At 62.2% G+C, this 22,267-nt stretch overlaps 1 protein-coding gene across 5 annotated transcripts in view; it reads left to right on the top strand.

Annotated features, from left to right (window-relative positions):
- Window positions 1-619: 619 nt before the first annotated feature.
- ICAM5 (intercellular adhesion molecule 5) overlaps window positions 620-22,267 on the top strand; it is a 26,808-nt gene continuing 5,160 nt past the window's right edge. The window contains exons 1-11 of one of the 5 annotated variants that reach the window (XM_073319140.1): window positions 620-714; window positions 1,342-1,614; window positions 2,297-2,614; window positions 4,474-4,755; window positions 5,546-5,821; window positions 7,366-7,608; window positions 8,966-9,208; window positions 11,044-11,283; window positions 12,702-12,944; window positions 15,113-15,376; window positions 15,821-19,893. In XM_073319140.1, coding sequence (XP_073175241.1) covers window positions 642-714; window positions 1,342-1,614; window positions 2,297-2,614; window positions 4,474-4,755; window positions 5,546-5,821; window positions 7,366-7,608; window positions 8,966-9,208; window positions 11,044-11,283; window positions 12,702-12,944; window positions 15,113-15,376; window positions 15,821-16,020 — 2,655 coding nt within the window. In that variant the 5' untranslated portion in view covers window positions 620-641 and the 3' untranslated portion in view covers window positions 16,021-19,893. Of the gene's footprint in view, window positions 715-1,341; window positions 1,615-2,296; window positions 2,615-4,473; window positions 4,756-5,545; window positions 5,822-7,365; window positions 7,609-8,965; window positions 9,209-11,043; window positions 11,284-12,701; window positions 12,945-15,112; window positions 19,894-22,267 lie in introns of those variants that run through there. The other 4 variants (XM_073319141.1, XM_073319142.1, XM_073319139.1 and 1 more) reach the window with 4 other exon arrangements.

The raw sequence follows: 22,267 nt of genomic DNA, 5'->3' as shown, positions 1-22,267 counted from the left end.
GCGGCGCCCGGCGCGACGGGGCCCTGGTCTCGGTCGGGGTCTGGGCAGTGCCCGGCGCGACGGGGCCCTGGTCTCGGGTGGGGTCTGGGCAGTGCCCGGCGCGACGGGGCCCTGGTCTCGGGTGGGGTCTGGGCAGTGCCCGGCGCGACGGGGCCCTGGTCTCGGGTGGGGTCTGGGCAGTGCCCGGCGCGACGGGGCCCTGGGTCTCGGGTGGGGTCTGGGCAGTGCCCGGCGCGACGGGGCCCTGGTCTCGGGTGGGGTCTGGGCGGCGCCCGGCGCGACGGGGCCCTGGTCTTGGTCGGGGTCTGGGCAGCGCCCGGCGCGACGGGGCCCTGGTCTCGGGTGGGGTCTGGGCAGTGCCCGGCGCGACGGGGCCCTGGTCTCGGTCGGGGTCTGGGCACCGCTTGGCACGGCGGGGTCCGGTTTCACTTGGAGCCCACGGCCCTGAGTCCAGCGGTGCCCAGCTCTTATCCGGGGCGTTCCGCCGGCCGCTGGCTGCAGGAAGCGGAGGAAACCCGGACTCAGGCGCCGGCCAGTTCTCGGGAACTCGGGGGCGGGCGCCCGGGCTCCTGCGCCGCGCCGCGCCGCGCCGCGCTCCCTCCTCCGCCCGAGACCGAGCCCGGCGCGGCGCGTCCTCAGCCATGCGGCCCCGGCAGCTCCGGCCCCCGGCTCCCGGGCGCTGCCTGCCCCTGCTGCTGCTCCTGGCGCTCCCAGGTACGTCCCCGGATCGGGGCCCGGCGCGATGCCGGCCGGGAGGGGCTGCGAGCGCCGGGCAGCCGGGCGGGGTCCCCGCCACGGCCTCTTCCCCCCACCCCGCCCTCCGTGCCTGGCCGGCGGGGGGCCCCGAGGGGGAGCCAGTCCGGCCGCCGGGGAGGGTCGGGGGGGCTGGTTCGGCTTCTCCCGCTAGGTTGTGCGGGAGGTGGTGGGCACCAGGGGTTAGAGGGGGCGGGGTCTGGGAGCCAGGACTCCTGGGTTCTCTCCCCAGCTCGGGAAGGGAAGTGGGGTCTAGCAGTTGGGCGGGGGACCCCTGGGTTGTAGCTGCGGCTCTGGGAGGCAGGTGGGTTTAGTGATGGGGTCGCTGGGAGTCAGCACTCTGAGCTACCCTAGAGTGCTCCATGCCTCAGTTTCCCTCCTGGTGAAATGGGAACAACAATGTTTGCAAAGTGCTTTGGGATCTTCGGGTGGAGGGCGTTGGACACCCACGGCGCCGTTACTGTCCCGGGGCTGAGCGTGGATTCTAAACACCGGGAGATGCTGCCCTGACCCTGGTGTCCTCTGGCACCCGGGAGCTTCTGCCCCTTCCTCCGAGGCTCAGCGCGACGGGCCCGTTTGCCATTTCAGGGGCTGCAGAAGAACCCTTTAACGTGAGCGTTCGGCCGGAAGACTCCGTGGTGGAGCACGGCGGCACCATCTGGTTAAACTGCAGCACCACGTGCCAGGATCCCGGTGCCAGGGGCGGCCTGGAGACCTCGCTCACCAAAGCCCAAGAAAAACGAGGTCCCTGGTGGGAGGCCAGAGAGCTGGTTAATATCTGGGAGTGGGTGTCGGCCCCCCAGTGCTATTTCTTCTGCTACGGAAAAGTAACTCGGGCATCTGCCCACATCACCACTTACCGTAAGCGACTCACGGAAGGAGGCTGCTGGGGGCTGGTAACGGGGGCTCTGTGGGGTTGACCCATTCCTGTGTGGGGAAGCCCAGGTTGTTTCCTGGGGAGGCAGGAGATGAGCCATCAGAGTAGAGACCCCCCACCCCGGAGCAGACGGGATCATTGTGTAGTTCTGGGGAAAGAAGCTGGATCGGCTTCTCCAGAGAGTCTGGACTCAGTTTAGCCTCATAGCAGCACAAACTTCCCCTGAGTCCACAAACACCATCCCTACCCAGGGGCTTGCCCTTCACTGATGGGACCCCCCCACCAGGGTTGGTCTCAGAGGTGCCCTCAGCCTGTCTGTAGAGGTTGCCGATGAGATGCCTGCATTGTGCCTGGCATGAAGATGTTTTGCGATGTGGGGACCCGTTCAGTTGGGAACCCACACAGTCCCACCATTCCCCTGCTCCTGGAATGCCCTATGGGGCCAGCACAAAGATCCTATGTCCATCAGCTGGCGTGGGGGTGGGATCAGGGCAGGGGGATGCAGCCAGCTGCAGGTGCTGTCTCTTGAACAGTGCAGGCAATGCAGTGGGACAGGCTGCAGAATTCGGCCACGCCCTGGAGGATCCCAGCGCAGCCACCATGTTGGATTCCCTGTCCACTTCAGCTCCCTGGTGAAAGGCTGTCTGTGTCTTTGTGTCACTCCAGGGGCGCCGGAGCGGGTGGGGCTGGAGCGGCTCCCGGAGCTGGAGCTGGGCCGGGCCTATAACCTGACGTGCCGGGTTCTGAACGTGGCGCCCGTCAGGCACCTCACCGTGACCCTCCGCCAGGGGGGACGGACCCTGCACACGGAGACCTTCCAGAACCGCACCAGGGCCGCGGCCGACAACGTCACGGTGACCCACGAGATCATCCCTCAGCGACAGGACCACGGGCAGGAGGTCACCTGCCACTCAGCGCTGGACCTGAGACCACTCGGGCAGCTCTTCCAAAACTCCTCCCCTGCGGTGGAGCTCAGGGTTTTTGGTGAGTGCCGATTCACTAGCCCCAGCCTCTCGGGCAGGCCCTTCCACGGGTGCAGAGCGGGTGCCCAGTGCCGACGCTCTGATCAGGAATGGGGCCCAAACCACAGGGAAACAAGAACCAGACCTTTGGCTCGCCTGCCTCTCGTCTGAGCCACCCGTTCATGCTCTGACAGCTGCCGGGTCTGCGGGAATTATAATCCCGTCAGCGGGAGTCTATTAATAACTCTGTGATGAATCCCCCAGCCGGCTCCCTGCCTTTGTCTCCAAGCTCCGGGCTACGGTGGAGCTGCAGTGGCTGCTTGACTCGCCGCTTTTCTCCTGCTGCTGGGGCGAGCGATCTGTGAGCTCACCTGGGTGTTTTCAATCTGCTACAAACCCTCCTCTCAGGGGAGAGAGGAAACACCAGTGCCAGCCCGTGGGCAGGACAAGGCGGTCACAGGAGGTGTCATTAACCACCCTCTGCCCTGCTCAGGGGTGCAGTGCTGACGAGAACGGGCCACGCTGGGTCAGAGTGAGGGTCCATCCAGCCCAGGGTCCTGTCTCTGACAGGGTCCGGTGCCAGGTGCTTCAGAGGGAATGAACAGAACAGGGCAATTATCAAATGATCCCTCCCGTCATCCCGTCCCAGCTTCTGGCAGCTGGAGGTTTAGGGACACCCAGAGCATGGGGTTGCATCCCTGCCCATCCTGGCTGACAGTCACTGTTGGACCCATCCCGCAGGAATTACCTAATTTTGTTTTGAATCCTGTTATTCTTTTGGCCTTCACAACATCCCCTGGCAGTGAGTTCCACAGATTGCCTGTGCGCTGTGCCAAGTGGAACTTCCCTATGTTTGTTTTTAATCCTGCTGCCTAGTAATGTCATTGGGTGGCCCCCGGCTCGTGTGTTACGTGACGGGCTGGGAGCTCTCGAGACAGCCAGCTATAGAGGAGGGATCAGGTTTTCTCAATGGGACGATGCTGGAATTGGAAGCTCTCAGGCCTCGGTCCTGATCCCACTGCAGATCTAAGGGCAGATCCTCAGCTGTTCTGTGACTGTCGGGCCCCTGGGTGGCCTCCCAAAATCACTAGTGGTGTTTGAAAAGCTTGGCCTTAATGTGAAAGTGAGGCAGCGGTGGCGGGGTGGGAGGGGGCATCTGGGAGCCAGGACTCCTGGGTTCTATCCCTGGCTCTGGAAGGCAGTGGGGTTAGAGTGGGGGGAGCTGGGAGTCAGGACTCCTGGGCTCTCTCTAGGAGGTGAGTGGAGGCTAGGTTAAAGCAGGGCAGGAACTGGGTATCGGGACTCCTGGGTTCAGTTCCCTGCTCTGCAACTCGCTGACTGCGTGACCTGGGGTAGGTCATTTCCCCTCTCTGCACCTCCCATTTCCGCACCCACCTCCAGGGGCAGGGGCAGAGTCAGGGGCGAGGTGAGAATGGCAGAAGGTTTGTAAAACATGGTGAGGCCCTGTGTCATTGTGTCCGGATTTGGAACTGGAGCCTGGGAGGAAGTGAGACGCTCTCCCAACAGACATTGGCTGCGTTACTACTGGGTGTATTACGGTAGTGCCTGGAGACCCCGACCTTGATCAGGGCCCGCACGGGGGTGGGCGCGGCCCAGACCTCCACCAAGATCAGGGCCCCCACGGGGGCAGGTGCTTCCCAAACCTGGAGAACCCTTACCCCAAGGATTCACAGTCTCACTAGACAGAGGGTGGCAGGGGAAACAGAGGCAGAGAAAAGGGAAGGATTTGCCCAAGGCCGGTGGCCAAGCTGGGAATAGAACCCAGGTGTCCTGAGTCCCAGGCTGCTGGTCTGTCTACTCGGCTACATGCCTCTGAACGTTTCCCTGATGCCCCGCGATGGTTTTTCTCACCTGCTGCAGCTCTCCCAGAGGAGCCCCAGCTCCAAATCTCCCACCATATAGAGGTGGGCGACAAGGCGACCGCCCGCTGTGACGTGACCAAGGTCTTCCCTGCCGCTGGAGAGGCCCGGTTCACCCTGTCCTTTGGGGGTCAGCGCCTGAACTTCACCGTCACCACGTCGAATGACACGGCCACAGCCCAGGGCGAGGTTCGGCCCCTGTCCGCAGGCGAGCGCCAGCTGACCTGCACCGTGTCCGTGGGGCCCGTGTCCAGATCCGCAGGGCAGAGCGTTCTCGTGTACAGTGAGTCTCTGGATTATTCCCCCTGGGGTGTGGGCAGTGCTGGGGCTGATCCCGCAAAGAGCTGCGTGCTGGGCGGCCCTGGCCCGCCTCTGCCCCCTCTCTGCAGATGAGCCGTGACATCAGCCCCGTGCCCAGTTCCAAGGAAGGAGCAGAGCTGAGCTGCACCAAGCCAGGGCTCTGTTCTGGAGAGGGAAGCAGTCGCTCTCCCTGCCCGCTATGCGTGGGACTTTTCCCTGGGCGTGTTCCCTGGTTAATCATAATTGCATTGATTGCTAATTGATCCCGATGAATGAGCTGGGAGTAGCAGGGCTCTTGTCCCAGAACCAGCGGGCTCCGTCTCTTGTAGGGACCCGCGCGATGCTTGCCCCACACCCTCACACCGAGGGCAAAGCCAAGCCTTGGTGATTTTTATTAGAACCGCTGATAATGCCCACAAAGCTCCAACCCACACAACCAGCTGGGGTTCGCCCAGCCCTGGCAGTAGTACTGCCCCCCTTCCTGGAGGACCTGGTGGCGAGAGACGAAGGCCCAGCCCCGCCTCTGGCAAGCTGAATGAGTCCAATGGGCCAGGTTCCCAGCTCCCCTGCTAGACCCTACTCTCTCTCCTGGCGCTGGCCAGAGAACCCAGGAGTCCGGGTTTCCAGCCCCTGCTCACACCACACCAGCCTGGCCCTATAACCCAGGGCTCCCCAGGCTAGTGGAAATGGGGTTTCTTTGCAGCGGTGACGTCAGTCACATGTTAAAAATCACCCTGATTATTTCACAGCAGCTTTGCCTCGGTCCCCTGCAGGTTTCCCTCAGCCTGTCCTGGAGATCGACCAGCCACGGGCCCTCGTGAACAGGAACGTGAGCCTCACGTGCTGTTCCCCTGCCTCCCAGCCCCCCGGCACTACGCTGCAGCTCAGAGACTCCGAGCGAACCCTGGCGTCCGGGCACCAGCCCTGCCTGCAGCTCACGCTGACGGCCCGCAAGGGAGACAACGGGAGGCAGTTCACGTGCGAAGGGAACCTCGCCCTGGGCAGCCATTCCTTCGTAAAGAACACGTCCGCCCAGCTCATCGTCCTCTGTGAGTCGGGAGCGGTGCCGATTTGCGCACAGACCCCACCTCTTCTTCACCACGGGGGCTGGAGTGCCCGTGTTCCTGCCCCCGCCTGTCCCGCGGTTACTGACACCAGGGCAAAGCCTGAGCGGGTGGCATCTTACGCCCTCCTACCGGGGCCCCTGGGATGGTCACACTGGAGCATCTCAAAACCTTCAGTGCCTTTATCCTCGTGCACCCCTCTGAGGCAGGGCCGTGCCCTTATCCCCACGGGCTAGGTGGGGAAACTGAGGCACGGGAAGCCTGGCAGAGGAGAGAGTTGGGTCCCTAACCATTGTGCCATCCAGCTGCCTGGTTGTCGGCCCATCTCTGCTCTGTCTGACTGGCAGCCTCAGCAGCAGAACCCACGTTGCTGTCGCACCCCCCGGGCTTCCTTATAAACCCTCGTTAACAGAAATTAATAGGGACACAGAGAGAGATGCTGCCGGACAAACCCATTTGCACTCCCCATCGGCCAGTGAGGAGGGAGAGCCTGCACAGGTGTCTGATGATACAGAATGGAGTTGAGAGCGAGCCGAAGGAGGGGAGTCTGTTGGTTGGAATGTGGGGGGGTGGGAGTCAGGACTCCTGGGTTCTATGCCTAGTTCAAGGAGAGGATTGGGATCTGGTGGGTTAGAGGAAGGAGGCTGGGAGCCAGGATTCCTAGCCTATGTTCCCAGCTCTGCTATAGACACACTGCGTGGCCTTGGGCATGTCTCTTCCCCTCTCTGTGCCTCTGTGTCGACTGCAATCATTGAGCAGGCTTGTGCTTGGCACCTCATGCAGAAAGCCCCTGGCCGGAAGGTGGGAGCTATGGCACGAGGACTCGCAGCTGGGGTTATTATTGGCCACAACCCAGTAGCCTTGCAGTGTGCGAGGCCTTTGTCTCTGCGAAGCACTTAAGGGCGTGCCTAAAGCTTTAGCGTGTGAGCAGGTCCCATGGCCCAGGGCAGGTGCCGAGATGGGTGGACACTGACGTCCGTCCCTGTTTGGCATGGCACTTGAGCCCGTGCTTCACTTTCTCAGCACGCACCGGCGGGACTGACGTGCTCAATGTTCGGCACGTGCTCCGGGGCTGTGCTGTGTGGGGGCTGCAGTCCGAGTCCCAGAGCTCCCACCAGGAGACCTCTCGCCCCTCCACGCACCCATTGCCCTGCCGCTGGGGCCCTCGGGAAGCAAAAAGTCCAGTGACCCAGGTCATTGATCCTCCTGCCACCCTGGGAGAGAGCAGAGCGTGATGGGCAACGACTCGAGTTCTGTCTCTCTGCACTTTTGGATGAGCCCGAAATGGATGAGTCTAGTGCCCGAGTCCCCGGACGTGGCTCGAGGGGACGCTGCAAACCCTGATCTTCAGGGCTGGCGGGAGCCCAGCCCGAGCTGTGGTGTGCGAATGGGACATGGGGCCTTTCCCCTGCAGGGGACGCCGGCCCCGCGTCGAGAGGGGAGTGGACAGATCAGGGCATTCAGACGGAGCGAAGGCGTCATGCTCATCAATCCTTCCCACGCCAGCCTTACTCTTCTCTCTCTTCCAGACAAGCCTACGCTGGACGAGTCCGGCTGCCCAAGTCACCAGACGTGGCTCGAGGGGACCCAGCAGCAGCTGGCCTGTGAAGCCGACGGAAACCCGACGCCGGAGGTCTCCTGCCACAAGGGCAGCCAGGTGTACGATGCCGGCAGCGTGCAGAACGTCACCAGAGGCCACGCGGGGGTCTATCGCTGCAGTGCAACCAATGTGCACGGGACGGCCGGCAGGAACGTGACAATCCATGTCGAATGTAAGGGCAGGGATCGCAGCCTGTGGGGGCCCTGGGGAGCTGATGGCCCCACGCAGCTGGGCTCCCCAGTGTCGGGTGCTCGTGGCTTCCAGTGCCTGGCTAGAAGTGACGCAGTCCCAGCAAACGCAAGACGGGTCAGACGAAGGGGGAGTGTGTGATTGCCAAGATTCCCCTTTGCTTGGGGGACTGGCTGGCTTGGGGTATGGAGAATGGGGGATGCGGCCTTTCCCCTCCGGGGGGTGCCGGCCCCAACCCACCCCAGGACATGGCTCAGGACAGGGAATGGGACAAGGGGCCTTTCCCCCCCTAGGGGGTCTGTCTCCAATCTGGCCCCAGGTGGAGAGGAGGAGTTCTCCTCCTCTATCGTCCCCAGACTGATAGCGACTGAAGAGTATCCCCCTCCGACAGTTTCTCCCTGGGCCCTGCATGAGATGAGTTTGCCCCCACCCCACCCCTCAGGCAGTAACCTTGTCAGAGGGGCCAAGTTCTGAATGGGCCCCTGTGACGAAGTGGGACTGTTCCTAATGTTTCCTCTGAATAGTGTAGGGGTGCCTCAGTTTCCCCTAGGCAGTTCTTAAGTCTCTAGGGGGTGGAGTAAGGGTGTATGATCATTGCAGAGCCCTAGAGGGCAGGTGTGTGCAGGGGTCTGGACACAGACAATGGCCGACACCCTGTTTCCTGGCAACTGATGGCCTGGCCCTTCCTCCCTGCAAGGTGAGAGCTAAAGGGTTGGAGAACAAAGGAATCCGGTGACCTCCTGGCCTGGGAAAGGGACAAAGCCCAGAGGAGGAGGGGCTGGAGGGAGTTTCAGTTTGGGGCTGGCTGGAAACATGGAGTGAAGGGCAGACAGGGTTGTCTGGCTCACTGCCCCCCCCAAAATGGACCCAGCTGAGGGGTTCTGTTCTCTGTACCTACAAGCTCTGGTTTAGACCATGTTCCTGTCGTCTAATAAACCTTCTGTTTTACCGACTGGCCGAGAGTCCTGTCTGACTGCGGAGTTGGGGGGCAGGACCCTCTGGCTGCCCCAGGACCCCGCCTGGGCGGACTCGCTGTGGGAAGCACAGGGAAGGGCAGAGGAGGCTGAATGCTCCGAGGTCAGACCCGGGAAGGTGGAAGCCGGGTGAGCTGTGTGTCCTGCAGACAGGCTGCTCATAGGAAGGCGACTGCCCCAGAGTCCTGCCTGGCTTCATGGGGAGCAGCTCCACAGCATCGCCCGGGGACGCAGTGACAGCCCCCGAGTCCCCCCCCCAGCCCCCTCCGGAGCGGGGCGGGGCCAAAGCACGTGGCAGGGGAACCAGCCCTGCTCTCGTGCCGTAGCTTCCCCTTTAAAAACGGGTCCTGGTTCCGTCTCTTCCAGATGGGCCTGAAATGGACAATGCCGGCTGTGCCAGGACCCGGACCTGGGTGGAGGAGACGGAGCAAAGCTTGGCCTGCCTGGCGTGGGGGAACCCGGCCCCGGCGGTGGTGTGCACAAAGGACGGGGCACCCTACGGCGTGGGGGTGCAGCGTCGGGTGGCGAGAGAGCACGCTGGGACTTACCACTGCACTGCCGCCAACACCCATGGCTCAGCCCGCCGGGAGGTGACCATCCGGGTGGAATGTAAGTCAGCAAAGACTGGATCCCTGCAGAGCCCGGGAGGGCCCCAGCTATGCCCGAGTTAGTCACTTGCCCTAGACCCCCCTGCCCCGTCCTAACCCCTGGTCTTGTTCTGCCGTGGGTGGAGCAGTCGGCTGAGTTAAACCCATGCCCTGCAGCTGGTCTTGGTCGGTTGGTTGGTTGGATGGAAGCTCCCGATCAGGGGCCCCGTTGTGCCGGGCGGGCGCTGCCCAGACCCCGACCGAGATCTCATGGGGATCAGGAGGGAACTGTCCCTCGGGGAAGGTTAGCCCTTCGCTGCCTCCTCAGGGTGTCCTGCACTTCCCTTTGAAGCTGCTGGGGCTGGGCCCCGTTGGAGACGGGACACCGGGTCAGACGGGCCCCTGGGCTGAGCCAGTCTGGCAGCGCCTCTGTTCAGTGGAGCTGAGAACCAGGCTCCCGTCGTCCTCCAGGGCCATGCGAAGAAGGGAAAAGTACAAGCGCGCAAAACTCATTAGGAAAGAGACAGTGACCTTTGACACAGCGCCCGGCGAGCAGGACTGAGCAGCAGCCGAAGCAGCCCAGCCAGGAGGACATATAAATACAGCGTGCCCAGGGCAAACACCTCGTCAGCAGTAGAGGTTAATTAGGCAGCTAAGGAATGTCTGAAATGTGACACAGTTTGGGACTGTGCTGAAAACCCAGCTCGGCTGGAGTCAGAGAAAGGGACTGACTAAGCTGGGGGGAGAGGTAGATACGCCGGAGGGGACGGATGGGGTCCAGAGTGACCTAGGGAAATTAGAGGATTGGGCCAAAAGAAATCTGATGAGGTTCAACAAGGACAAGTGCAGAGTCCTGCACGTAGGACGGAAGAATCCCATGCACTGCTACAGACTAGGGACCGAATGGCTCGGCAGCAGTTCTGCGGAAAAGGACCTAGGGGTTACAGTGGACAAGAAGCTGGATATGAGTCAGCAGTGTGCCCTTGTTACCAAGAAGGCCAATGGCATTTTGGGATGTATAAGTAGGGGCATTGCCAGCAGATCGAGGGACGTGATCGTCCCCCTCTATTCGACATTGGTGAGGCCTCATCTGGAGTACTGTGTCCAGTTTTGGGCCCCACACTACAAGAAGGATGTGGAAAAATTGGAAAGAGTCCAGCGGAGGGCAACACAAATGATTAGGGGACTGGAACACATGACTTATGAGGAGAGGCTGAGGGAACTGGGGATGTTTAGACTTCAGAAGAGAAGAATGAGGGGGGATTTGGTAGCTGCTTTCAACTACCTGAAGGGGGTTCCAAAGAGGATGGATCTAGACTATTCTCAGTGGTAGAAGAGGACAGAACAAGGAGTAATGGTCTCAAGTTGCAGTGGGGGAGGTTTAGGTTGGATATTAGGAAAAACTTTTCACTAGGAGGGTGGTGAAACACTGGAATGCGTTACCTAGGGAGGTGGTGGAATCTCCTCCCTTAGAAGTTTTTAAGCTCAGGCTTGACAAAGCCCTGGCTGGGATGATTTAGGTGGGGATTGGTCCTGCTTTGAGCAGGGGGTTGGACTAGATACCTCCTGAGGTCCCTTCCAACCCTGATCTTCTATGACTAGGGACTGGCGCTGCAGATGCCCTCGGGAAGTAGGGTCTGAGTGTGAGATGCTGTAAATGGGCAAGCACGGAAACCGGCTGGTCACGCTTGTCATAGGCTGTCAGGGTCGGTTCTCGCACACCGGGTAACATCCGTGCCTTTCTGCTGTGCACCACGCTCCTAATTAATTCATCAATCCCAGTCCAGCTTGGGGGTCAGAGGTTTCTCTCCGTGACTCCAGACCCCGAACCTAACCTCCGGCCCATCTGCCTTCCAGATAAGCCATCAATGGACGAGCTCAGCTGCCCAAGTGCCTGGACCTGGGTCAAGGGGATGCCGCAGGCGTTCTCCTGTGACGCCGATGGCATCCCAGCCCCAGAGGTCGTGTGCACCAAAGACGGGGTCTCGTACCGCCTGGGCCAGGGGCTGGGCCTCACGGACCCCATGGGCACCTACCAGTGCAACGCCACAAATCCTCACGGCTCGGCTACGAAGACGGTCACCATCACCCTCGAATGTGAGTTTACAGCCTGGCAGGTAGCACTGCCCTCGCGGGCCAGGCTGGTGCCTGCATCAACCCCCATCCCTGGGCCAGGCCCACCCCTGCCCCCCAACCTCCACCCAGGGCTGGGCCGGTCTCCATTGGCACCCTCCCTGGCCGGTCTGTGGGTTACTGTACCGGGGCCCTGCCCACGGGCTCCGGGGCGGTTTGCGAGGGGTTTCTCTTTGCACTTCCCCAGCACATACACAACAGCGCAGCCCGTGCGCGCAGTGAATTCCAGCTCTGCCCCGGCCCTCCCGGCAGCCACGTACAATTGTCCGCTTGCCTCATCCAGCAGGTGCTTGTGTCACGGACTCCCAGGACTGGGAGGAACCCCCTTCGGTGTGACTGCCCTTCTCGGGGGGCCACCTCTCTCGGGGTTAAGCCATAGGCCTCTCCGCCCCCTGGAGCCGCACCTCTCGGAGCCTCAGCCCGCCTGTCTCTGCCGTGGGACCCCTCAGGGAGTCCCCTGGCTCTGGAGCCCCGGGGCCTCCGCTCCCAGAGGGAATAATGCCCCCACCCCCCCGTTCTCTAGACCAGAGCGATGCTCAGTCAGGGTTACACAGGAGGGTTTACTGAGCATTGAACCCAGCACAGGAAACTCTCCGGGCCTCAGGCCTGGCACCCCTCAACACAGCACATCCCAGTCTCCCCTGCATCCAGGGGGGCTCTGCCTGCCCCCTCTCTCCAGCCCCAAGCCCCCCTGCTTCCCAGCTGGGTATCTGATGTCATCGGCCCCAAGCCCCCCCTCTGTCCATTGTCTTCTCTCCAGGTGAACAGGGTCGCCTGGGCCCCCTCTCCCCTCTTCTGTCCTCTGGCCCCTCTGGCTGGGACTGGCTGGTCAGGTCACCAGGGTCCCCTCTCCGCAGCCCATTGTCTCCCCACTGGCCAGACCCGGCTGGGACTCCTGAGCTGGGCCTCCCGGTCACCTGTCAATGGGGTCTCCATTCGCCAGGCCAGTCGCTGGCCCTGTGTCCCCACAAACCCCCTCTCCCACCACCTCGTAAAACCAGTAACCCCCAGGGAAACTGAGTCCCACCCCCTCTGCCTGCAAACCATTGAAAACAACGAGAAACCCCCCCGCTCCCTCACAGCTCGTCTGCGGCCCTGAGAGCAGAGCGGCCCGGGGCCCCTCTGTTACAACAGCCGTTGTGTCGGGGAGCTCGGCTCTGAGGGCGAGGCGCTGCCCCAGAGACAGTGTCTCTTTCGGCTGCCGCGTGGCCGCTCCCCGGTTACCCTGCCCCTGCCTGGACTAGGAACCTGGCGGTCGAAAAGGTGGCCCAGCAGGAGCACTCGGCCGGGGTTCACCTAACAGAAAACGGAGCCGCGGGCTGGGGGAGCCGCGGGGCTTCTTTGAGGTACTGAATAGTGGGCCCTTGTTCTCTGCCTTCCAGACAAGCCCACCATGGACGAGTCCAGCTGCCCCAGTACCCGGGCGTGGCTGGAGGGGACCCTGCACACCCTGGCCTGTGAGGCGGACGGGATCCCCGTCCCCCGCGTCCCATGCGCCAAGGAGGGAGCAGCTGACGAGTTTAGCGGCGAGCGGAACGTGAGCCGGAATGACTCTGGCACCTACTGGTGCACGGCCATCAACCGCCACGGGTCGGCGAGGAGGGCGGTCACCGTGCGGGTGGAATGTGAGTCCCGATCGTGCGCCAGCGTGGCACAAGACTGCCCGGGCCTGGCTCGCCCTACGTGTGACCCTCAGGCTGCGCGGTCAGCATAGGGGGTGGGAACAGCTCCCTGAGAATCCCCCTCCCAGACAGGTGCCCAGCTGGCATAAAGACCCTGCTCCCAGCCCCCGGCATATGGCATTGGGGCAGGTCTCTGGCCTGTGCTCCGCAGGAAGTCAGACTAGGTGATCCTGTCTGGCCTTGGAATCTGTGAATCTGGCGCGTGGCTGGAGCACACGGCTGTGCAGTATCTGCTGCTCCCCAGGGGCCACAGGGTGCAGAGTGTGAGTTAGAGCAGCCCCAAGGCTGCTCTGATTCACCCTGTGGGCTGGGCGAGAGCCCTGCATGACCCCAGAAGACAGGCAGCACAAATGGCTCCTGTTGCTATTGCCACACCATTACGGCAGAGCCTACGGGCCCCAGCCATGGAGCAGGACCCCTGTGTGCAGGGAGCTGTACATTATTTGTTAGGTGAATTACGGCAGTGCCCAGGGCCCCATGGCAATAGGGGCTGCACAGACACGGAATGGAGTAACAGCCCCTGCCCCAGCGAGCTCAGTCTCAGCCAGTCCCTGCCAGAAGCGCGGGAATGGAGCAGCTGGGACTCCGGCCCAGTGCGTGCAAAGTGCAGCTGCTCTGATTTTGGGCTGGTCCAAGCACAGCAGGGGGAAGCTGACCCTGGACATTCCTAGACGAGCCCAGCCTCTGCACCCGGCCCCGTGTTACTAACCGCACGGGAAATTACTGACCGCGAAAGAAAGTTCAGAGTCTCGTGTACTTGCCGCTGCTGGCTCCATTTACTGGCCCCCTCCCGATTCCCCTGCGCCGGGCCTGGCTCGCGAACACTAGCCGGGGGGTCCCCTGGGTGTCGGGCCCAGCTGCAAAGTGCTGAGCTCCTCGCTGCCCGGGGCAAGGCAGGAGGGCGAGCGCCACCGGGACGCTCCCAAGACGGCGCGATTGCGGCCGATTCCCCTCCCGCTCGCCTGGCGTCCGTCACACCAGCTCCGCCCGAAATGCTTCTCAAAGAGAGAGCTAAAACCAATCACAGCCAGAGGGAGAACCCAGCGGGCCGGGGAGACGCGAGCTGGGGTCTGGGGCGGAGGAGCTGGGGGGGGTGCTGGGTTATCAGTCGCCGCGCCAGCGCTGTACAAATGGCCGCAGGGCCCCGGAGCCAGTGTCTGAAGGCTGCTCCCCACTGCAGCTCTCGGAGCTCCAGCTGGAGCCGCAGTGTCTACACGGCCGTTTCTGGGGCCGCAGCACGAGCCCGTCCCTAGCCCCGTAGACGTTCCCTGGGCCCCGGCTGGGCGCTGCACGCGGCCAGAGGCCATTTCACCAGCCAGCCAGTGGGGCCTGTTCTGCCTCCCTCAGCGAGGTGACGGGGCCCGTCCCCGGGATTTCCGCCCGGGACGGCGCCTGGCAGCTGGGACCGGCTCCCCACGCAGGGTTCTGTCTGAGCAGCAAAGCACGGTACGCTCCTTGCTGCCGGTCAGGCGTTTCCTCCCCCTCGAACCCGTGGGGCTCTCACCTGTGCTGGAGCCGCTCTTCCCACTTCCCTCACCAAGTCAGAACCGGCCACAGCGTTCCCGGCTCGGTCTCGCCGGGTAAAATCGCCTCCCTGCGCCTGTTTGCACAGCCGAGGGGCCGTCAGCCCCGACCGTCACAGCATCGCACCGGGCGCTCCTGGCCAGCTGCTCAGCCAGTGTTAGCCCCATTTTATGGCTGGGGAAAATTGAGGCAAATTGGGTGACGGGTCCAAGCTCACGTGGGGCGTCTGTGGCAGAGCCAGGGTTTGACCCCAGGGGTCTGCCCTGCTGCTGAACACAGGGAGGCTTTACCAGAGCTCAGAGGAGAAAGCTCCTGCTTACAGATGGAGAAATGGCGGTGGGGGAGGTCCGGGGCTGACTGAGCAAAGGGAGCCAAGAGAGAGGTAGGATGGCGCAGTGGTTAGTGCACTAACCTGGGACTCGGGAGACCTCAGTGCCATCCTTGCACGGCCTAGGGCATCTCTCGGTGCCCCGCTGTAGAATGGGGGGGGTGCTCCCCCACGGCACGGGGCGGTGTGTGGGCGAGCAGGGGCCGCAGAGGGACCCGGGGCCACATGGCTGCTCAGTGTGTGACCTTTCTCTCTCCAGACAGGCCCGTCGTCTTGCTCCTGGCCGTCAGCCCTTCTGCCACCGTCCCACGCGGCGCAAACTTCAACATTAGCTGCCGCGCCGAGGGCTCCCCGGCGCCCGCCTACCGCTGGACCGTGCCCCCCGCCCCCAATGTCCACTGCTCGGCCGATAACAGCACCGTGAGCGTGGCCGGTGCCGACAGGCACAACCGCGGCGTGTACGTCTGCAGGGTCTCCAACGCCCACGGGCAGCACCTGGGCCAGCTCCAAATCCAGGTGACAGGTAGAGACCAGAGGGCGAGGACGCCAGGGAAGGGCAAAGTGTGTGGGGGGGGGACAGACCCCCTCTGGGGTTCCTCAGTGTTCTGCGGCAGCCCTGGGGGGCCACGTTCCCTGCCGCGCGGTGGGCGAGGAGGCAGGACCTGGGGCGAGTCTCTCTCTGCTGGCTTTGTAACAGAAGCTGCCTGGCGGGGGGAGGCTGGGGGTCTGTGCGGGGACCCAGGCAACCTGCCGTCTATTCCCAGCTCCACTACTGGCCTGCTGAGCAACCCTGGGCAAGCTGCAGCCCCACTCTGTGCCTCGGTTTCCCTTCCCCACCTCTGCCCTGCCGTGTGACCTTGGGCATGTCCCTTCCCTGCTTGATGCCTCTGTCTAGCCTGGAAGCTCTCTGGGGCAGGGACTGTCTTTCCTCCTGGAGCCTAAGCTGCGTGTCCCTCCCCCCCGCCAGATAACAGACTCATTGTTGCCGCCCTGACCGTGGGGGTGGCCGTCCTGCTGCTGGGTGGGACGGCCGGGCTCGTCTATTACCTCAAATCCACCGCCTGCAAGAAGGGGGAGTACAACGTGCAGGACGCCGAGAGCTCCTCCAAAGCCACCTGCCTCGGCCGCGACAGTGCCGTCTACGGGATACAGCTCATGCAGACCTGAGCCGGCCGGCGGCTGGAGCCGCGAGTGCAGGGGCTGCTGGAGGGGAACCCGACGGTGCGTCCCTGCGGCCGGGGCGCTGGCCGGACCGGCTGGTTTGTTTGTTTGTTGTTGCATCCGTCCTCGGGCCACTTCAGAAGCTCCTGCCAAACTGTGTTCTCTGGCCAGCCCCGGCCTGCCTCCATACAGCCACCTCCGCGGGCAGCTCCTGTCCCTGGGCTTCCTGGCTCGGATCTGCTCCTGCCTTTTCCCTTCCCCAGCCCCACCCTGGAGCTTCCGGTTTGTCTCCGCTCCAGAAAGCTGGTGTCTTGCCTTAAATATCCGTTCTCCGGCTTTGGGAAATGGGTCATGAGCTGGCCCAGGCCCAGCAATGATTGTACTGAAGCACGCGGGGTCAGGGGTGTTGCCTAATCCAGCGCCTGGCTGGACGGCGTGTGCAGGGGAGAATGGGTACGTGGCCCGCTGGGATCTGAACGTCTAGGTCCCAGTTTCCCACCTGGGGGGAGGCAGGAGCCACCAAACACAATCGGGCCTGCGGGGAAACAAATGTGCTGGGTCTCTGTCCCCTGGCTAGCAGGAATGGGCCAGTCTGTCCTCAGGTATAAGAACATACGACCGGCCAGACTGGTCAGAGCAAGGGTCCATCCAGCCCAGTGTCTTATCTGCTGACAGTGGCCAGTGCCAGGGGCACCCGAGGGAATGACGAGAACAGGGAATCACCCAGTGATCCATCCCCTGTCGCCCATTCCCAGCTTCTGGCAAACAGAGGCTAGAAACTCCGTCCCTGCCCATCCTGGCTGATAGCCATTGATGGACCTGTCCTCCAGGAACTTTTCTAGTTCTTTTTGGAACAGACAGAACAGCTGGGGACCAGCATGGTTCATGTGTCTTGCCAGGAACTGCGCTGAGACCCAGCAAACTCGTTTCATTGCAGGCCACTAAGTTTATGGTCTGAGCGCCCCATTACCCCTGTCAGTCAGCGTTTGGGTGCAGATCACGCAGGCTGCTCCTGCTCCCGGGTTACTACAGCCACAGCCTGTTAAACTTCCCTTCCTGTTGTCACGGAGTCCCCGGGCGATGCTCTGGAACTGAAGCCAGGCAGGACTCTGGGGAAGTCTCCTCTCGGGGAGCAGCCTGTCTGCAGGGGACACAGCTCACCCGGCTTCCCCCTTCCTGTGTCTGACCTCGGAGCATTCAGCATCCTCTGCCCCTCTGTGCGCTTCCCACAGCGAGTCCGCCCAGGCGGGGTCCTGGGGAAGCCAGAGGGTCCTGCCCCGCAACTCCGCAGTCAGACGGGACTCTCAGCCAGCCAGTAAAACAGAGGTTTATTAGACAGGAACATGGTCTAACACAGAGCTTGTAGGTGCAGAGAACAGGACCCCTCAGCTGGGTCCATTTTGGGGGGCAGTGAGCCAGACCACCCCGTCTGCCCTTCACTCCATGTCCCCAGCCAGCCCCAAACTGAAACTCCCTCCAGCCCCTCTTCCTCTGGGCTTTGTCCCTTTCCCGGGCCAGGAGGTCACCCGATTCCTTTGTTCTCCAACCCTTCAGCTCTCACCTTGCAGGGGGGAAGGGCCCAGGCCATCAGGGGCCAGGAAACAGGGTGTCGGCCATTCTCTGTGTCCAGACCCCTGCACACACCTGCCCTCTAGGGCTCTGCAACGATCATACACCCTTACCCCACCCCCTAGATACTTAAGAACTGCCTAGGGGAAACTGAGGCACCCCCACACTATTCAGAGGAAACATTAAGAACAGTCCCACTTCGTCACACCTCTCTCAGAGACAGCCAGGAGACCCCCTCCCCCCCGACATCTGCCCCCAGCTCGCAGAGGTTAGTGAATTCTAGCACTTGGCTGGCTTGCTCTTTATGGGCCCTCGGGTGGTGGAAATCAGCCATAGCTTCACTGGAGCCAAGGGGGCTAGAGCCCCAACTGGTGGAAATCAGCATCGCTCCATTGACCCAAACTCTGACTCCAGCGTGAGTTGAGTTTGCCGGGTGGTGCTGTCACTCACGCCAACGTCCTGGCCCGTCGAGCTGTCCTTTAGAGGCAAAGTAACGCCCCAGCACGTTTTGTATGATGGTTGTGGGGCAGAATTAAAACAGCAACCCCCCCCCCCCCGCCCGGCCACCCACATCTCCCACTTCCAAGGGCAGGATGCCAAAGGAAACCTGCAATGGCCAGAAAAAAAGTCTGCATCTGCAGGCTTTGCGCAGGATCGTACCAGAACAGCCGCTGTGGATGTCGGTCTCGTTGTGCTTCTCTCCAGGAAGTGTTAATTACCAGCACAGACTTTGTTCTCTAGCAACTGACAAATTTAGCACATCGGTGACAGCCCCACGGCTGAGCTGCAGAGAAAAGCCGCTCCCCCTCGGCACACGCCTGGCAGGAGACACGCGAAGCAGGTGGGAAAAGCAGCTTGTAGGGTAGCGGGCTGCAGGATGCCACGCTGCCGGCCTCGGGGGCTGTGGGACTTAATGTTGCTGCGCACTCAGCAAAGCCGTGTGGTGGTCTGGCCAATCGGCTAGGTACTGCAAGCCGACGAGCGCGGGCCAGACCCGCCGCTGGCACCAGTCAGCATCACGCATGGGTTACGGTGGGATCCCCAGTCACAGCCCAAGGCCCTATTGTGCAAGGCGCTGCACGTTATTTATCAGGGGTGTTGTGATACCATCGCTCCTGTGCCAGGACACCCCGCACTACGTGCTGCACAGACATGGACCTGCCGCGTTAAATCCTGGCGCCATGCCGCTTTACGCCAGCGGACGGTCTGGCCCGTAAACATAACCAGCCTCTCGGCCCTTCAAACGCTTGTGATTGTCTTTCACTTTCGAGGCAGGTTTTACCGGTTTTTCGAGACCCCGGGGCTCGTTTTTCATCCTGTTACATGAGCGGAATGGCTGGGTTTATTTTTTGGACTGGCCAGAGCAGCTCAGACTGGGGCGGGTCCATCCAGCCTCTCCTGGCTCAGCTCACCCAGGCTGTGGGATTCCCAGGAGGGGCCAGCGATGGGCTATTCTGCTACTGGCAAATTCTCTCCCTGCCCGCCCTGGGTTCGAGGAACCCCAGCTTCCCTGCTGAGGATGTTTCTGGTAGAGCATTCAGCGGGGCCAGCTCCCAGCCAAGCCTGGTGTTGGAGCTGCAGTCCTGGGCTAAGGAGCGTGGTGCTGACCTGACCTGGAGCTAACCCACCGCGTTCGCCAGGGAGCCACTTCCGGGGACATTTCCAGCAGCAGGTGGCCGGAGACGCAGCAGCAGATCTGACTCTGGTTCAAACCCACGTTGCGCCTGCCAGAGGGGAAGGAGAATGCAGGGAGCTTGAAGCCACCTTTGCACTCCCTGTTTTCCGCCCCCGCCCCGCCCCTTGGTGTAAGTGACACCCTGCTTCCCATGCCTACCTGGCACGCTGAGAATCGCTGTGGGGCCCACGCTGCTACGGCCATACGCTCCGTCTGTCCCTGCCACCGGGGCAGGCACGGGGTCGAGCCCTTCTGCTATCTCTGCACCTGCCGGGGCCCCCCTGCCCCACAGGGGATTGCTAAAGGGCTGCTTCCACCCCCTCCCCCCCCCCGTAAGGCCCCTTTGTGCGGTGGCCTGCGCATCCCCGAGAATCAGGCTGTGGGTCATCTGAGCTTCCCCTCCCCCAGCTGGCACTTTGCAGAGGGTTTACGCAGGCCTAAAGATCCCTGTCCAACCGCAAGCGACAACTGGAATGTAAATAACGAAGGGGTTCGGCGGGGGCGAGTTTTGGCCATGAAAATGGGCCCTTCTCTGAGCGCAGCTGGCCCAGCTGCGAACTTTTCAAGGGGCTCATTGCACTGGTGGAGAAGCCGGCACTTCGCACAGCTCCGCTGGGTAAAAGGGCTGTTTTCAAGTCGAGTTTTTAGCTGCTTTTGTATGGTTTTGTCTAGCGCCCCCACAGCACCAGCTTCAGGAGCGGGCCTGCGTCACGGCAAGCCGGCAGGCTCCCTGCACTGTAATTAATGTTCAGCGAGGACTTCGTGTCCCCCGCCCCTGCATGTGCAATATGGAGTGAGAGGTTTCCTTCCCGCGCAGGACGACAGCCCCCCGCACGCTCCCTGCGGTGCTGGCCTCAGCTTGGGAATGGTTTTAAAACGTGTTTCCCCGAGGGATAAGAAAGGGCAAGGCTGTAAAGCTGGGTTTAAAAAAAAAGGGCAAAAAACGGGTTGATAATAGTTCCATAATGCCCCCCCTGCTGTGCCCGAGTGCTCACAGCGTGGCAGAAATGAGTCGTTCGGCGCTCCTCCACTATGGATCAAAAGCCCCAGTGAACTCCCCCGGTGGCACTCCACGGTGGCTGTCATACCCGAGGGCTGTACAGACTTTGCTACAAGGTAAATATCAATAGCCACGTGCTCAGATATTCATTCTGTTAGCTAAGGTTGCAGCGTGTTTAATTTTATGAACTAAAATGGCACATAAACGACAGGAAACCAGGAGCTCCGTGGGCGTCAGAGCAGGGGGGCGAGAGCGACGGTAGTTTCTGTTTGAGAGGTTGGATGTGGACTTGCCCTTGTCTTCGCTAGGCGCCTCTGCACATGCGAGCGTGGGTTTTGGGGCAGCGTTAAGAAGCCGTGGAGGCCCAGTGCTCTCCCTGGGGCGAGTTTCCGTGCCAGTTATCGAGCAGACGGAACATGGGCCTCTTCCCCCTGGCCCCAGCCGCCATGCTGACGTCAGGGTTTTATTGCTGAGGGCACGGCCAGCAAGTCGTCCTGCCTCTCCAGAATCGGCAGCTGGGTAACGGGTGAAATTTTGGAGCATCAGACTTGCCTGAGCGCCTGAGGCCGGCTCTCGCCCCGAGGGCAGCTGGGCTGGTGGAGATGCAGCCTATACCAACGAAAGGGGTTTGGCCCCCGGCACAGGAACACCCCGTCCCCACGCACGGGTAGTGAGGCCGGCGGAAGCCTTCGGCCACCCCCGGAGTTCTGTCTACACCAAGCGTCAGGGGGCAGAGCTCCATGGCTTTCTTCACACCCCAACCGCCGTAGTTCTGGGCAAGTCTCCGCTCGTGGGCCACGGCTCTGGGGCCGCCGCTATTGTGCCGTAGCGTGGGCATTTCCTACCCCCCCGGAGAGGGGTTTCCAGCACCGTGGTTCATCCACCTCGCTGAGGGGCTGGAGCTGGGGCGAGGGAACGATTCTTCCATCGCCCCAGCTGCAGTTACAGGGTGCGTGTGTGGGGGTGTGTATGTGTGTGGGGGGGGGGGGGTTTAGCTGGTCTCAAAACACAACGTTTTTCCCAGCCCTCGGCCGTGCAGCGAGGTCGAGGTCAGCGTCAACCAGGCCTCAGTGCCTGAGGGCTTGGCTACCCCCAGCCGCTGTCGCACTTTAACAGTACCTGTCTCCTTAAAGCAGCCCGCGCCGCCCGGCCTGGGGAGTGGCTTACACCAGCGTAAAGGCGTTTACACCAGGACAGCTCTGCCGAGGACGGGGACCAAGCCCGACTGGTAGAACAGGGCCACGCTCATTGAGAGATCTAATGTTGGCCAAAAATCACACGCGCCACCCCGCTGAGACAGTTCTGTTGCTACGGAAACTGCACGGAGCAGCCCGTAGGAGCGCACGTCTCGTGGGCGCGCACGTCGGCCTGGGCCCCTAGGGCCCCGGGACGAGTCCAGCTCCACCCGCGGGGAGAGCTGGACCCGGGCAATGACCCACAAAGCACGTGCTTAAATTTTCAGTACGTAGTCAAAGGGACGTGCATACACGAGGGCAGCAGCATTGCCTAATGGATGGAGCAGGGGCCTGGGAGTCGGGGTTCCTGGGCTCTGACGCTGGCCTGCAGGGTGCCCTTGCTGGGCCTCGGTTTCCCCACCTGTAAAATGAGGCTAATGCCGTTGCCCCCCTGTGCAAAGTGCTCTGGGGAGGAGACGTGCTAATTGCGTTTTGCTGCATCACCGGCACGAGTGGCATCTGTCGGCCTCCTCGTGTGCTGACTGTTAAGTACGGGGCAGGGCGCGGCGGGGGGCGGCACGGGGAGTGGAAGCTCCCTGCAAATAGGAGGGGGAGCTACTGAGACTGGCCAGGGGGCCAGCAGCCCAGGGCTGGGAAGGAGCTTTCCAGTTGCTCCTAAGTCGGTTCCTCTACGGGTGGTGCCCAGAGCCCTGCTCTCCCCCCACTGGCAGTAGCAGGTGCCCTGGGCACTGCTGACCCCCCGCCCCATCCTGGTGGTGGACACAGGCTCCTGCCCCTCCCGCACTGGACAGCGGGCCAGAGAATCCCACCTGC

This window comes from Lepidochelys kempii, chromosome 20, assembly GCF_965140265.1.
Source record: "Lepidochelys kempii isolate rLepKem1 chromosome 20, rLepKem1.hap2, whole genome shotgun sequence".
NCBI classification, from domain to species: Eukaryota; Metazoa; Chordata; order Testudines; family Cheloniidae; genus Lepidochelys; species Lepidochelys kempii.
Note: the sequence above shows the minus strand (reverse complement) of the source record. Positions and strands in the feature narration are given on the sequence as shown.